Source organism: Medicago truncatula, chromosome 7, assembly GCF_003473485.1.
Source record: "Medicago truncatula cultivar Jemalong A17 chromosome 7, MtrunA17r5.0-ANR, whole genome shotgun sequence".
Taxonomy (NCBI): Eukaryota; Viridiplantae; Streptophyta; class Magnoliopsida; order Fabales; family Fabaceae; genus Medicago; species Medicago truncatula.
This window is the reverse complement of record NC_053048.1, coordinates 1,368,665-1,382,325: the sequence shown is the minus strand read 5'-3', so window position 1 is coordinate 1,382,325 and position 13,661 is coordinate 1,368,665. Positions and strand designations below refer to the sequence as shown.

The window sequence follows — 13,661 nt, the reverse complement described above, 5'->3', positions numbered from 1 at the left end:
CTTACAAGGGTCCATTGATGCATCATCATGCATTTTGAATTTTATTATTACTCTTCATTCATAAGATAGAAAAGAAAAGACCAACAAAATGAGGTGAATTTTGAAAATTTCCTTGAAAATATATATAAAAAATAATAATAATAATAATTTTTGACAAACAAATAATAATAATGGTGGGTAATATTTGATTGTTATGAAATTATTATGAGGTATTGAGGTGCATGTTTATGTCAGTTTTTGGGGTGAATTTCTATGTTTTTGGTTTCTTCGGAATGAAGCAATCGTGGTTGAGAAACATTACCTTTTCCTAGTAAAATTTGTACTAATGCATTTATTCAAAGAAATTTGATTCAAATGTTTGGATGATTTGGCTTCAAGATATCAAATACTAGCTTTTAATATTTGAACTTTACAAGGGGAATCATAGAAACTTTCATCTCAATGCAAGTAAAGCAAAGTTTCTTTTTCTTTTTTTTTCGAGGGAAGTAAAGCAAAGTTTCTAACTAATAGAGCAAAACAAAAATGAATATTTGTGCAAATATATTTTACAATGCAAAAATCACACGGATTCTTCTGTGTGGAAGCAATGAATGCAATTGAACAATGCAACCAAAAGTAAAGAAAAAATCTGATATTTCAAAGTTACATAAAATAACTACAACTTACCTTTACAACTGGGTAAATTATCATATTCAAGCTCTAAAAAAAAGCGAAAAAGGAAAACCCTTAATCTCAACAAGAACTTTATATCTTAGAGTTTGGGTAATATTCATATCCACCAAAACTCTCACAAATTGGCCAAATATTCTACAAATCATAGGTTTTGTAGATGCAGATTCAGTACATATAGGGGTTCCCATCGTATTAGCAATAGCAAATAAGATCTTAGAGCGCCAATATTCATGTGAAAGGCCATGTATTCTAAGTCTAACCCAAACATGTGCAGATGAACTAGTTTGATTGCTATGGTTAAAATCTTTGATCCAAGTGAAGAGTTTCAAAATACATGGATTTAAATTCCAAGATGGAATTGATCAAACTTTCTTTACATCTTTCTAAACAAGAAAAAGTGAGTTCATAGTATCCCTTACCTAAGGATTGAATACCCCACTTGTTAAAGTTCTTCCACATAGCTGATAGCTTTGATCGTAATTCAAAAACAATGAGAGTGGTGGAACCCTTTGGCCAAATGACTCTAGCATGCAATTATGCTTTCATGCCGCAATACCAACAACATATTCCTCATCAGGATTGTTATAGCAAAGTTATCACCTTTTAAGATCGGTTGGGGAAGTTGAGAGGTGCGTATATCACAAAAATTTGATAGGGCTTGAGCAAATGTTCTGGTTTTCTTTTGTATGTTTTGAGGTGGTGTTTTGGTTAGATATGAACCATTTGTGCCATTTTGAAGGCATTTCCATGGAATAATGGTTGGTGGGATTGGGTTTCGAAGGTTTAATGTTTAATCTCGATTAGGGTTCATGTTGGAGGGTGCAATTTTTTCTGGGTTGGTATTGGTATCGATTTGAAACGTAGCATCCAAAAGACATGGACATGGAATGATTGGGGAAGAAGGGTGGTGGTTAGAGAAGGTTGGTGAGCTTACCTAGCGGTGAAGAAAGCAAACTTGGGTGGCAAGTGAACATTAATATTTCTCTAGAGCATTTTTACATTTTTCCAATTGTTTTCTAAAGAAGTGCTTGTTATTACGATAAATAATCACAAAATTGATTATGCTTTTTCATAAAGTCTCTAAAAAATAGTATCTAAATTATTGAATGTAAAAATCATTTTTTAATATATAAAAAACGAGTCATATATTTAATTTACATTTAGTGAAAATAAGTTTATCATGTTCATGTGCTTTCATCTCACACTGGGTCTATTTGATGGAATAAAATTATCTTCCTATAAGTTTTTCCTTATTAGATAATTCAATGAAGAATGACAATTGTTTATGCACATTTTCACTCCCATATTAACATTTATGTTTTATTTTTATAAAATTCATTTTCCTATCTAGCATCGACATCTTGACAAATAATTCATATCTACCCCCCCCTATATATAGACATACACACAACAACTTATGTTTAATTTTTTTTCTTCACGAAAACTAACCACTTATATTATTCTTACATTTTTTTTACGTGTTTTTTTATTAATTTGTAATATATTTTATTATTTTTTCCATAAAAATTATTATCGTTTTATCTTGCATTCTTTTTCCCCACCACTCTTCAATTATTTTCTTTATTAGTGTTTTATCCTACTATATAATATCTATCTATGTTATTTTTTCATCTCATTATTCTTTATTTTTTGTATGAGTATTTCTTTTTTGTACTGAGAATAAAAAGTGAAATATACTCATTTATTTTTTAGTATGTTTTGATTTATTTTACTATGCTTTGTTGCATATAAGAAAAAAAGAGATGACATCGAACATTTTGTTTTGTTAAACAACAACAGAAAAAGCTAAATTTATCAATGTTTCTTTTATTTGTTCTTCTTAGATGTTTGTTTTCTTATATATTAACAAAAATTTGTTGCAACAATTTTGAATGTCAAATAAACATTTATTAACTTTGAATCAATTGTTTTTTTAAGGAATTTTGAATCAATTGTTGTAAGGTTTGTATTATTCTTTGTATTTTTTTCTTTCTTTCTTATACCTTGAGACTATTTCTTTTCAAGGGAAGTGTTATTTTATTGTTGTTGTTATATATTGTTGTCGATGTTACTTTACTATTATCACTGATGATAATGGATGTCTACGGGTATAGATAGTAGTTAGCCCTCTCTATTTGATGAAGATGATATTTATGTCGTTCTCACATTCATATGAATATCTTCTATACGAATATCAATGGATATTAAGGTATTTAAAAATATTTGCAAATACCGTTGTGTAAAATAATATTTTATAGAAAAAATTACATTATTATAAAATAATTGAAATTATGTTGAATTTATTCCTTAATTTTATTATTAATAATTGTGGCACTAATGATCATTTTACAACTATTCATGTGAGATTTGAATAATGTTTGTTGAAGTTACAAAGTCAAGCTTTTATCACTCAACTTACACCTTTTATATTGTTGGTGTCATTGAAATAGATAATTATGATTATTTTGCTTTGTTATAACTTGGAAGCAACAAAAATTTATATTTTTAGTTTTAATCAAAATAAAAAATTCATAAAAAAAACACCATTCATAATTTTCAAACGTCAGCGCAATAAAAAGAGCGGAAAAACGGGCACGTGAAGTGTCCATTTTCTTGCTAATAGAGAATAAGAGGATTAGAAAATTTTAAAAATATAATGAGTAATTTGTTGAGATATAGTAGAGAATAAGAGGATTATAAAATTTTAAAAATATAATGAGTAACGTTGTAAGCATATTTATTAAGACACCAAACATGTAAGCAAAAAAAACACTTCAAGTAGCTTATCAGCTACTAGTCATCATTTATAAGCCATCAGGTATATGCTATAAGCTATCAACTTTCAGCTGTTGAGATATTTATGCTAAATAAATATTAAAAATAAATTAAAAACTTAAATAAAATAAGATCAAAGTTTATATATAAAGTTTGTTGAGATATTTATGCTGAATAAAATATTAGATTTAGAAATTAAAAATAATAATAAAATATTTAGAATAAACTTATACTATACTATTGACTATTGATTGATAGTTTTTAAAGAGAGAAGTAACAGGGGGAAGTTGAAGTAGACTTAACAACCTCATAATATGTAACAAAAAAACAACCTCATAATATAAGATTGGATCAATTGCATGCAATATCAGATTGAATCAAACTCGAACTTTGCTTGAAAAGTAAACCCTATTTTCTGTGTGACCTATATATATTATAAACGTAGATGCTTGAGTTTTCGGAAACACAAAAAAGACTATTGTTTTAAAATTAAGTTGCTACAAATTTTGTGAGTTTTTTTTCTTTCTTTCAGCTTCTTTTGATTATTTGAAAGATCATGGCGATAAAGTACGAAGGACGTGCTGTTGGAATAGACCTTGGAACTACTTATTCGTGTGTTGCTGTGTGGCTGGAGAATCACAATAGAGTAGAGATCATCTACAACGACCAAGGCAACAAAACAACACCGTCTTTTGTTGCTTTCACCGATGATCAAAGGTTGATCGGTGATGCTGCTAAGAATCAGGCTGCAACCAATCCTGAAAATACTGTTTTTGGTAAATTTCTCTTTGTATTCTCTACCAATTAACGTATTTAGGCACCGTTTGTTGCCATTTTACAAGTTTATCATAATGTATTTGTTTATCATAATGAAAATGATTTAGGTACCATTTGTTTAACAATCATATATTGATAAAGATTTTCATGAATGATATGCAACTGCTATGTTAACTCAACAAATAAACGAATGATGAGAACTAACTATTGATAATTTTTTTTTCAGATGCTAAGAGATTAATTGGTAGGAAGTTTAGTGATTCAGTTGTTCAAAAAGACATGATGTTGTGGCCATTCAAGGTCATCGCCGGTGTGAATGACAAACCCGTGATTGTTGTTAAGTACAAGGGTCAGGAGAAGCACTTTTGCGTGGAGGAAATATCATCTATGGTCCTTACGAAGATGCGAGAAATTGCAGAGACATATCTAATGTCACCAGTGACAAATGCTGTTGTTACTGTGCCTGCACATTTCAATGATTCTCAGCGAAAAGCCACCATAGATGCCGGTGCAATTGCTGGCCTTAATGTCATTCAGATAATTAATGAACCTAGCTACTGCTGCAGCTATTGCGTATGGTTTTGACAAGAGAAGTGACTGTGATGGTAAACGGAATATTTTGGTCTTTGACCTTGGCGGTGGTACTTTTGATGTGTCTATCCTTACCATCAAGGGCGATGTCTTTGAAGTAAAAGCCACTGGTGGAAATACTCACCTTGGAGGAGAGGACTTTGATAATAGAATGGTGAGCTACTTTGTAGAGGAGTTCAGAAAGAAGAATAAAGTGGACATTAGTGGTAACCAGAAATCCTTAAGGAGGTTGAGAATTGCGTGTGAGAGGGCAAAAAGGACACTCTCTTTTGCTTTAGTCACCACCGTTGAGGTCGATTCTTTATTTCAGGGAATCGACTTCTGTTCATTAATCACTCGTGCCAAGTTTGAGGAAATTAATATGGATCTTTTTAATGAGTGTACAAAAACCGTTGAGAGTTGTCTTAGCGATTCAAAAATATGCATGAGTGATATCGATGATATTGTTCTTGTGGGTGGCTCGTCTAGGATTCCCAAAGTGCAAGATATATTGCAAGACATTTTCCCGGAGAAAGTTTTATACAAGAGTATCAACCCGACGAGGCTGTTGCTTATGGTGCAGCTATTCAAGCTGCTATTTTAAGCAAAGGATTCAAGAATGTCCCAAACTTGGTGCTGCAAGATGTTACCCCATTGTCACTTGGTATCGCAGTAGGTGATCATGTCATGAGTGTGGTGATTCCAAGGAACACTACCGTGCCTGTCAGGAAGACAAAAGAATTTAAAACTGCTGATGATTATGATATTGGTGTTGTCTTGATTAGTGTTTATGAGGGTGAGAGAGCAAGAGCGCAAGACAACAATCTGCTTGGTTCGTTCAAGCTTTCTATCCGTCGAGGTGCTCCTCGTGGCACCCCCTTGGAGGTATGTTTTTCTATAAATGAAAATGGCATTTTAACAGTTTCTGCCAAGGAAATATCTACAGGAAATACGAATCAGATCACCATCAACAATGAAAAAGAAAGATTGTCAACATTTGAAATTAACAAAATGATTGCAGATGCTGAGAAATACCACATGGAAGATAAGAAGTTTTTAAAGAAGGCCACAGTAATGAATGATTTGGATTATTGTGTTTACAAAGTGAAGAATGCCTTAAAGAAGAAGGATGTTAATTTAAATCTCTCCCGTAAAGAAAGGGAAAAGATCAACAATGCAATTACCGTCACAACAAGCTTGCTTGATAAGAATAACAACAAACAGCAGAAAATAGATGTTGTTGAGGATCATCTCAAGGAGCTGGAGATTTTGTTGGAAAAGCTTGTAGTCAATACTGGCATTGAGAATAAACCCAAATCTTTTTTTTAGGATCTCTTTTCAATGGATATCTTGATTTTGGAAGTTCTTAAACATATATAGAGTATTGAAGTTTAGGTTTTTGGTTTTTTCTTTTCTTATTCTAATTTGAGTAGCATATTTAAAAATCATCATTCTTCCAGATCAAGATCCTTTTCAGGCTTTTTGTGCTCTAGTTAATTCGACTGATGCTAGCATTCCCCTTGTTTTCCAACGCTAATGGAAGAAATACAACAACAACCAAGTTTTATCCTACTACGTGGGTCAATTACATCGATCAAAACACATTATAATGTTTTTTTTATTAGTTTCTCTTGTAGTTTTCCAGGTCTTCATTTATCTTTAGTGATCTAACTCCTCTACACATTTGAAATATTCTCCTTAGTACAAAATTCACATGTCTTCTCTCTGCATGCAAAAACCACACGAGTCTAGGTTCCACCATTTTATCTACTATAGGTATGTTGTCTCAACTCTCTATCCAATGTTGTTATTTTTAATCATATCATGTCTAGTATTAGTACACATCCAACATAACATCCTAATCTCTTTTCTTTAAAAAAAAAAAATCCTCATCTCTATTACGCTTAACTAATTTTTGTTTTGGTTATTTACAACCATCGCTTTATCGTTTTGCACCATAAATGGATCCAAGAGATTAAAAACCGTGTAACCCTTAGTATGATATGCTTGATCTATGTCATACATATATATTTAACAAAATTTTAAGTTGAATGTCGATTACTTATAACACAACACTCTCCTTTTATCTGAATTTGGGACCAACTAAATAGAAATAGATACAAAAGTAAATAATAGATTCAACAATTATAATTTTTCTTTTCAAAGATTTGTGTCTATCTCTTTATACAAATGGCACTAATTTTCTATTTTTATTTTTGAACAAATAGAGAGGATTCTAACTCAAAAAAAATACTAGATTGCGTGTTGAGTGCATAAACCTTAGTGTGTAATAGGTCTAGTTTATCATGCTTATTCATTAAATCCTGAAATACATATTTGTTTTGGAATTAATTGAAATGCATATTTAGTCTTTTGATGAAAACAAAGTTAAAAGTGATAAATCTTCCCTTGATGTGAGATTTAAGCCATTTCGACCCGTCGTCTGAGATCATGCAAATAATTGTTTTTTTGTTTTGTTTTGAAGAATTTGTATAATTGTTTATGAAAGCCTCAACTTTTGCACACAAAAGGTCATCCATAGAGTCCATGAACATATAGTATAGAAAATTGCTTTTTTGACATAGGAAACTTCCTATTGACACAAATAATGTATATAATTGCCTCCAGCGGTAGTTAACTACCGTTGGAAGAAGCGCCGACAGTTAACAACCGCTGGAACCTAGCGGCAGTTAACTGCCGTTCACACCAGTTAACAGAACCAGTGCAGTCTGCACTGGTTTAGCCCAGAAAATTTGTCATGTTTTACCTATAATTTCAAACGGCAATTCCGGAGGAAATCAAACCGAAACAACAACATCCAGCAATCACAAACATCAACATTTCATAGGTTATCAATTATTCGGTAACATTACACAAAACCGAAAATGTGTTAACGTTTCACAATTGTTTGAAATTCGTCAAAATTTCCACATTATGCAACACATTACACATAATGTACAATAATTACTAATAAATATGAAACTCAAATATATATATATATATATATATATATATTGTTAAAGGTTAGTTACATATCATCTAAAAAATTGATCATTACATTATATATCCCAAAAAATATGTCGGCGCGTATCGATCAAAAAATGGATTAACACCAATCAAAATGTGTCATATTTCATCTAACAAAAACAAATCATCTAAATGTTCCAGAACATCTTCAAATTCTCCGTTTCCTTTAACCGGAGTGTCATCAAACATAATTGGGACTCTTTCCGCATACCCTATTTGATTTCTAGTTTCATTTGGAACGGAACTCTTTCGAGACGTTCTTGGATACCACGCCACTCCTTCGTGACCGAAAACAAATCTTCATTACTTTCTTCTTCACCCATATACAACTTATGCCAATGCGGGTGTATCTCATCCAATCGAATGAGCTTGTTGTGACGGATTTTCATAGCAATGAAGCATGCACAAGGAAGGCCATACGACGTCCTTTGAACACAACCACAAGTTTTCTTCTCGATGCACAAGGTTCTCCTAGCACGCGCTTCTTCCACAAAAATAAAGTTCATGGCTTGTCTAGACATGTGACCCCCCAACCCGGAGTACAAAGTGACATCTTTGTACCTATGTTCCAAGATCGTAATACTCCTACCAAACGATGATTGTATCTCTCCAAATTGCTTTGCCAACATCTCATCTATTTTTTGCCAACAAGTACCCAAATCACCTTTGGAGGTGGACAAATATTCCTTCACCACACCATGAGCTCCTACAACTCTATTCGTGGTCCTACACCCAAGATGTAACACAAGGTCCGTCTATGCCCTCACTAGTTTGTCCTTAAAAGGATTCAAAATGGTAGTTTTAACATATTTAAGAAACTTTGGATGATCCTTACAAGCATCATGGAATTCCACTAGATTACCCGCATATAACTCTTGAGTAGGAGATTCAACCAATTTTTCTCATGCATCAAATATGGTATCAACTAACTTACTATGACTCTCCTCGTCGACAATCTTCTTTTGCCCATCCACCACAACAACATTTTGTTTAACTTTGCAATCGTTGATGATTCTTGATCTAACATTTTTGCCAACATGGAAATAACAAAGTATTGCACTATTATCGGGGAGAACATTTGCTACGGCCTTCATCATACTCGGGTCCCTGTCGGTCACTACCACCTTAGGCATATCACTATTTGGTTGAAGAGGTTTAAGCAACATTTACAAAGCCCAAGTAAAGTTATCCTCCTTCTTCGACGTCATAAATGAAAAACCAACCGAATATGTCAAATAGGTTGAGGTGGCTCCAACTATTTCAAAAAATGGCATTCTATACAAGTTGGTTTTGTACGTGGAATCCATTATCAAAACAGTTGGAAAAATGTTAAACAACTTTATCGATGTTGGATGAGTCCAAAATATGTCTTAAACGGTTTGACTTTCCGGTTTTTCTCTTACGTAATGAACATATCCATTCTCTTCCAACTTTGAGATTAGATATTGCATCTCCGTCAAGTCACCCCTTTTTGACTTTTTGAATTTGTGACGTTCATTGTAGACTTGCTTGTTATTTGTGATGGACTCTTTCCTTTTCTTCTTTAAATTAGTCAAAATATTTTTTGGTTTCACCGAAGAATCGGTCAAGTCATGTACAATCTTCTCGTCGTCCTCCATTAATCTTCCGGCAAGAAGGTGCCCTGCTACATACCGCACCATCTCATGGTTATTAACACCATTAAGAATAGCCAATTTTCAAGCATTGTTTTCCCTCACGATATATCCACACACCTTGAACAACCACCCACATTTTCTTGATCCTGTTGCTTCATGCTTCACTTTTGTCTTCGGTAATTTGTGCTCGCCGCTCCGTTCACAAACCAACTCCAACATAACATTTCTACCTTCACAAGATCTTCTAATGATAACCGTAAATCCAGCCCTATTTACTTGTCGACGGACCCAACCAAGCAATTCCTCTTTATCTTTCCATGTATCTCGTGTCGAAAAGAAATGAGCCGTGTCCACTTCGTTGTCACGAAGTTTACAAACATCAGAATTGATGCTTGAAGCTTCTACTTTAACGGAAGCTTCAACCTTCACGGAAGCTTCGACCTTAATGGAAGGTTCAACCTTAACGGAATCGACAACACTACGTTTTAGATCACCCGGATCATCATCCGCATTCTCAACCGTATCCATAAATAAACAACATATAATTTGTAAACTAATTAATAAACATGTATCTAATATCATATAATAACATAAACAAACCAAAAAAACAAAAGGAAAAAAATTGTGGAATTTTTTTCTTGGACAGTAACACTGCCATTTGAAAATTTTTCAAAATTTTCTAAGTTACCAGCGGCAGTTAACAGTCACTCAGACCCAGCGGTAGTTAATTGCCGCTATAGCTCGTGACAGTACAAAAAGAAAACCAGAAAAATCAATCAAATGTAATGGATTTTAACGTTGTAATACATGTTCTTTGATGCATATTGTGTGTAGAAACGTCCTAGCAATCGATCAACAATGATTTGGAAGCAAGATTTTGACACAAAAAATATTGAAATGGGATTTTTTTAGGTATGGTAATGGTGAGGTAAGGTGATGAGTGAATAGGAGAGGTAGGGGTTTTCTGGTTTTGGGGGGAAAAAAGCAACGACAGTTAACAACCGCTGAGTCCCAGCGGCAGTTAACTGTCGGTGGTTCTTCCAACGGTAGTTAACTACCGCTGAGGGTTTTTTAGTAAATTACTTGTGTCAATAGGAAGTTTCCTATGTCAAAAAGAAATTTTCTATAGTATAACCTTATGCCAAGATATCATTGTCATTTTATTTGCTCAACCCCTCGAATCACCTAGACTTTCGAGATCATTGTATGTTCACCAACATCAATATTCTCAGACCATTCAACTTCACCACACTAATATTCGTAAACCATGTGTGCGATTTGAGAAGAGGGAAGTGAAGAGGAGAATGGGTTCTAGTAATTATTTTCAAAGGGATATTTAAAAAGGTTTGTTGGGGTGTTAGAGCTGAATTGTGGGGTGGGAGAATTAAGAAAGATAATTTGGACCATTCAATTGAGGTGTAATTACCACAAGAATTCTGCTCTTTACCCAACACATTTTGCTCATTCCTAACTGAAATTTCAAAAATACCCCTGCATGAGTTAACTCACGCTAGTTGAGAGCGAGCAAAAACAGTTGGGTGTAGAGCAGAATTCTTACCACATAGTTAGGGCCCTTGCTGGGATAAATGTGGTACACAAAATCTACATTAGCATTGAAGGTCGAATTCGAATAACATTCACGCGTGTTGGCATGATGAAGATGAGAAAAATTCAAAGAAACAAGCATAAGGATCGTGAGAAAACGCAAGAAAAACTGCAATATGAAGAAGAATTGCAGAGTTTACAAAGAAAATCAAAGAAAATAATTGAAGAACAGAGAAAAAATCATCAAAGATTGAAGGTGAATCAAGAGATTTTGCGACTAATACCACATTATGATATTAGACTTTGAGAGAGTTTGAGAGAGAAAGTGAAATCAAATAGATGAATATTATTCATCGAATCTTATTGAACAATGATTGTTCATACATTGTGTATATAGAAGCCTTGATCTAACTATTTCTTAGATAACTTCTCATGCAAGTAACCGCCAATCTAACCAGCTTACCTACAAATTAGGGTAACCAACTACTATTGGTGCCTAGTGTCTTTACTTGTGTCATTTTGTTCATGTAATAATAAGCAAAAGGAATTGACTTTAATAATGTTTGCTACTCTTATATGTGTTGAGTAAATGACTTAAAAGTTCAACACTTATTAATCATGTGTTTTTAAATCAGAGGCAAAACCAGCTTAACGTGTCATTTCAAGTATATCAAATGACTTAAACTTATTAAGCCAGCTTGTTTTTTTAGGCAATTTATATTACACTTGTATGTACCATCATTTCTTTAGCTATTATATTAGTTTGGTCTTATTTTTTAGATATATAAAGAGAAAGAGTTGAAGTTTGAACTTGGTCACAATGTCGGACCTAATAGTTTCGATATTTTAATTATTCTAAGTGGAATATGAAAATTATTGGAATAACTCGTTTGGAAGAATAACCCTAAGCATACTCCATTTTGATGACATAAACTAAAGCAATAATATATAATTCATCTAATCCATTCAAATATATAATTCATCTAATGACACAAGTATTTTATATTATCTCTAGTTTATTTAATATATATATGTATATTATAAAAGATACACATAACTATATAAAATAAAAGGAACTGTATTCAATATACATTATTTTGTTTGCATTGCAAAATAATTAAGACAAATAATTATTTATAACTAAAGTATTTATCTTGAGAGGTTCTGCTTGGCCTGTCAAATAATTAAAAGGTCAGAGAAATATAATTTAAAGTGCAAGAGAAATCACAAGAGTTGTATAATTCACTATGACATGCAAACAAAATCATAAGCTTTTAAGTAATATAATTATTTTTTGACTTAACTGTTAAACCCATGCAGATACATTTTTTATCCACACATAGCTGCGTTTCAGTTGGCATACAAGGAAGATGTAAACAATCGAGGAAAGTAATACACTCACCAGCTGTGATGTAAAAAAAATAAAATGTTATTAAAAAGGGTCGAATGATTATGTATAAGGTCAAAATTAAAAGAAACTTTGAAAATGAAAAGAAGAGAAAGTTTACCAGTGTCAGTTATAAAAAGAAATAGGAAAATCAAGAAGGTCATAGCATACACAAACTTGATAATTTTAATCATTTTTTTCCTTTTTTTGCATGTAACGTACAACAAACTATTTTATCACTATATAATATAAAAGACCTCATGCTATATTTATAAGAAAAACAAACTTGAATTGCAAGAAAGCCTTTTTAAAATCAGAGTAGTTATTAAATGCCTCTTAAGTATTTTGACATGTTGTTTTGTCCCTTTAACTCTCTCAATTGATCACTTAATCTAATTATTAAGGATCTCACATAAAATATTGTTGGACATTTTAGTTTATTTTTTAATGACATTATTTTTTTGGGAGTAATTTAATGGCAATATCATTATATTATTTTCTTTTATCCTTTCATGATAGACAAGGGAAATTCTAAAAAAATAATAGTAGGGTTGAACAAAGGAAAAGTTAGTCTTAAGAGTTAGGAATAATACATCCTCGAGGTGATCCAATGTTTATACATGTTTAGAAGTTTTGTATAGTCAAATTTAATACAATATCAAATGTTTAAATTTCATGATTTATCCAACGATTTATTCATATCAATTTTATGATTCATATCTTTTTTTAAGCAAGTGATTCTATTGGAATAAAATGTGTTTAACAATAATAATTCTTAAGAGTTTTGATGATAATAAAGTATTACAAATTATAAATTGGATATGCTAATTTTTGTTCAACAAAAAGGGAAGCTTAAAGCGTCTGAAAAAAACTGCTCCTAAAGTTTGAAGTGCTCCTGAAGACAAAGTGCTCCTGAAGTGATGACGTTATCAGAAGCAAGTTCATCAGAAGCTGTTTCAAGGATTCAAACTCGACTAAAATTGCAAAAGACTGGAAAAGTATAGCAACAACTATTTTGAAAGGCATTGGATGCTTATTCTTCAAAGAGCGTTGACATAGTACGTTTGTACGAAGTGTACAACCACTATCTCCACTACTCTGTTTTTGTCTCTACTACAAGACAAGAAAAACAGCTCTGCCTGCATTAATGTTTCTTCACATTGGGAACGCATTTGAATTTAATCCTTCATAGGACAATAACCATATCAGACAAAGGATCATTGGTGATTAATCAAAAGCTTCAAACGACTCTATTTTGAATGTGCTGGCAATTCAACGTCTCTTTCACACCT

At 32.4% G+C, this 13,661-nt stretch overlaps 1 protein-coding gene and 1 long non-coding RNA gene across 2 annotated transcripts; one reads left to right on the top strand and one right to left on the bottom strand.

The window, feature by feature from the left end:
* The first annotated feature begins 3,983 nt into the window (after positions 1 to 3,983).
* Positions 3,984 to 6,128, top strand: LOC25497411 (heat shock cognate 70 kDa protein). Its single transcript, XM_039827397.1, is given in 4 exon segments — positions 3,984 to 4,223; positions 4,451 to 4,779; positions 4,781 to 5,342; positions 5,345 to 6,128. Coding segments are annotated over 4 exon segments (1,890 nt in total). The 5' UTR covers positions 3,984 to 4,003; the 3' UTR covers positions 6,124 to 6,128.
* A 5,829-nt stretch (positions 6,129 to 11,957) lies between these two features.
* Positions 11,958 to 12,615, bottom strand: LOC112416470 (uncharacterized). The gene is made up of 3 exons (XR_003006962.2): positions 12,491 to 12,615; positions 12,287 to 12,387; positions 11,958 to 12,155 (listed from the first exon to the last, which is right to left on the bottom strand). It is a non-coding gene; the product is annotated as an uncharacterized lncRNA (long non-coding RNA).
* Between the last annotated feature and the right edge of the window lie 1,046 nt (positions 12,616 to 13,661).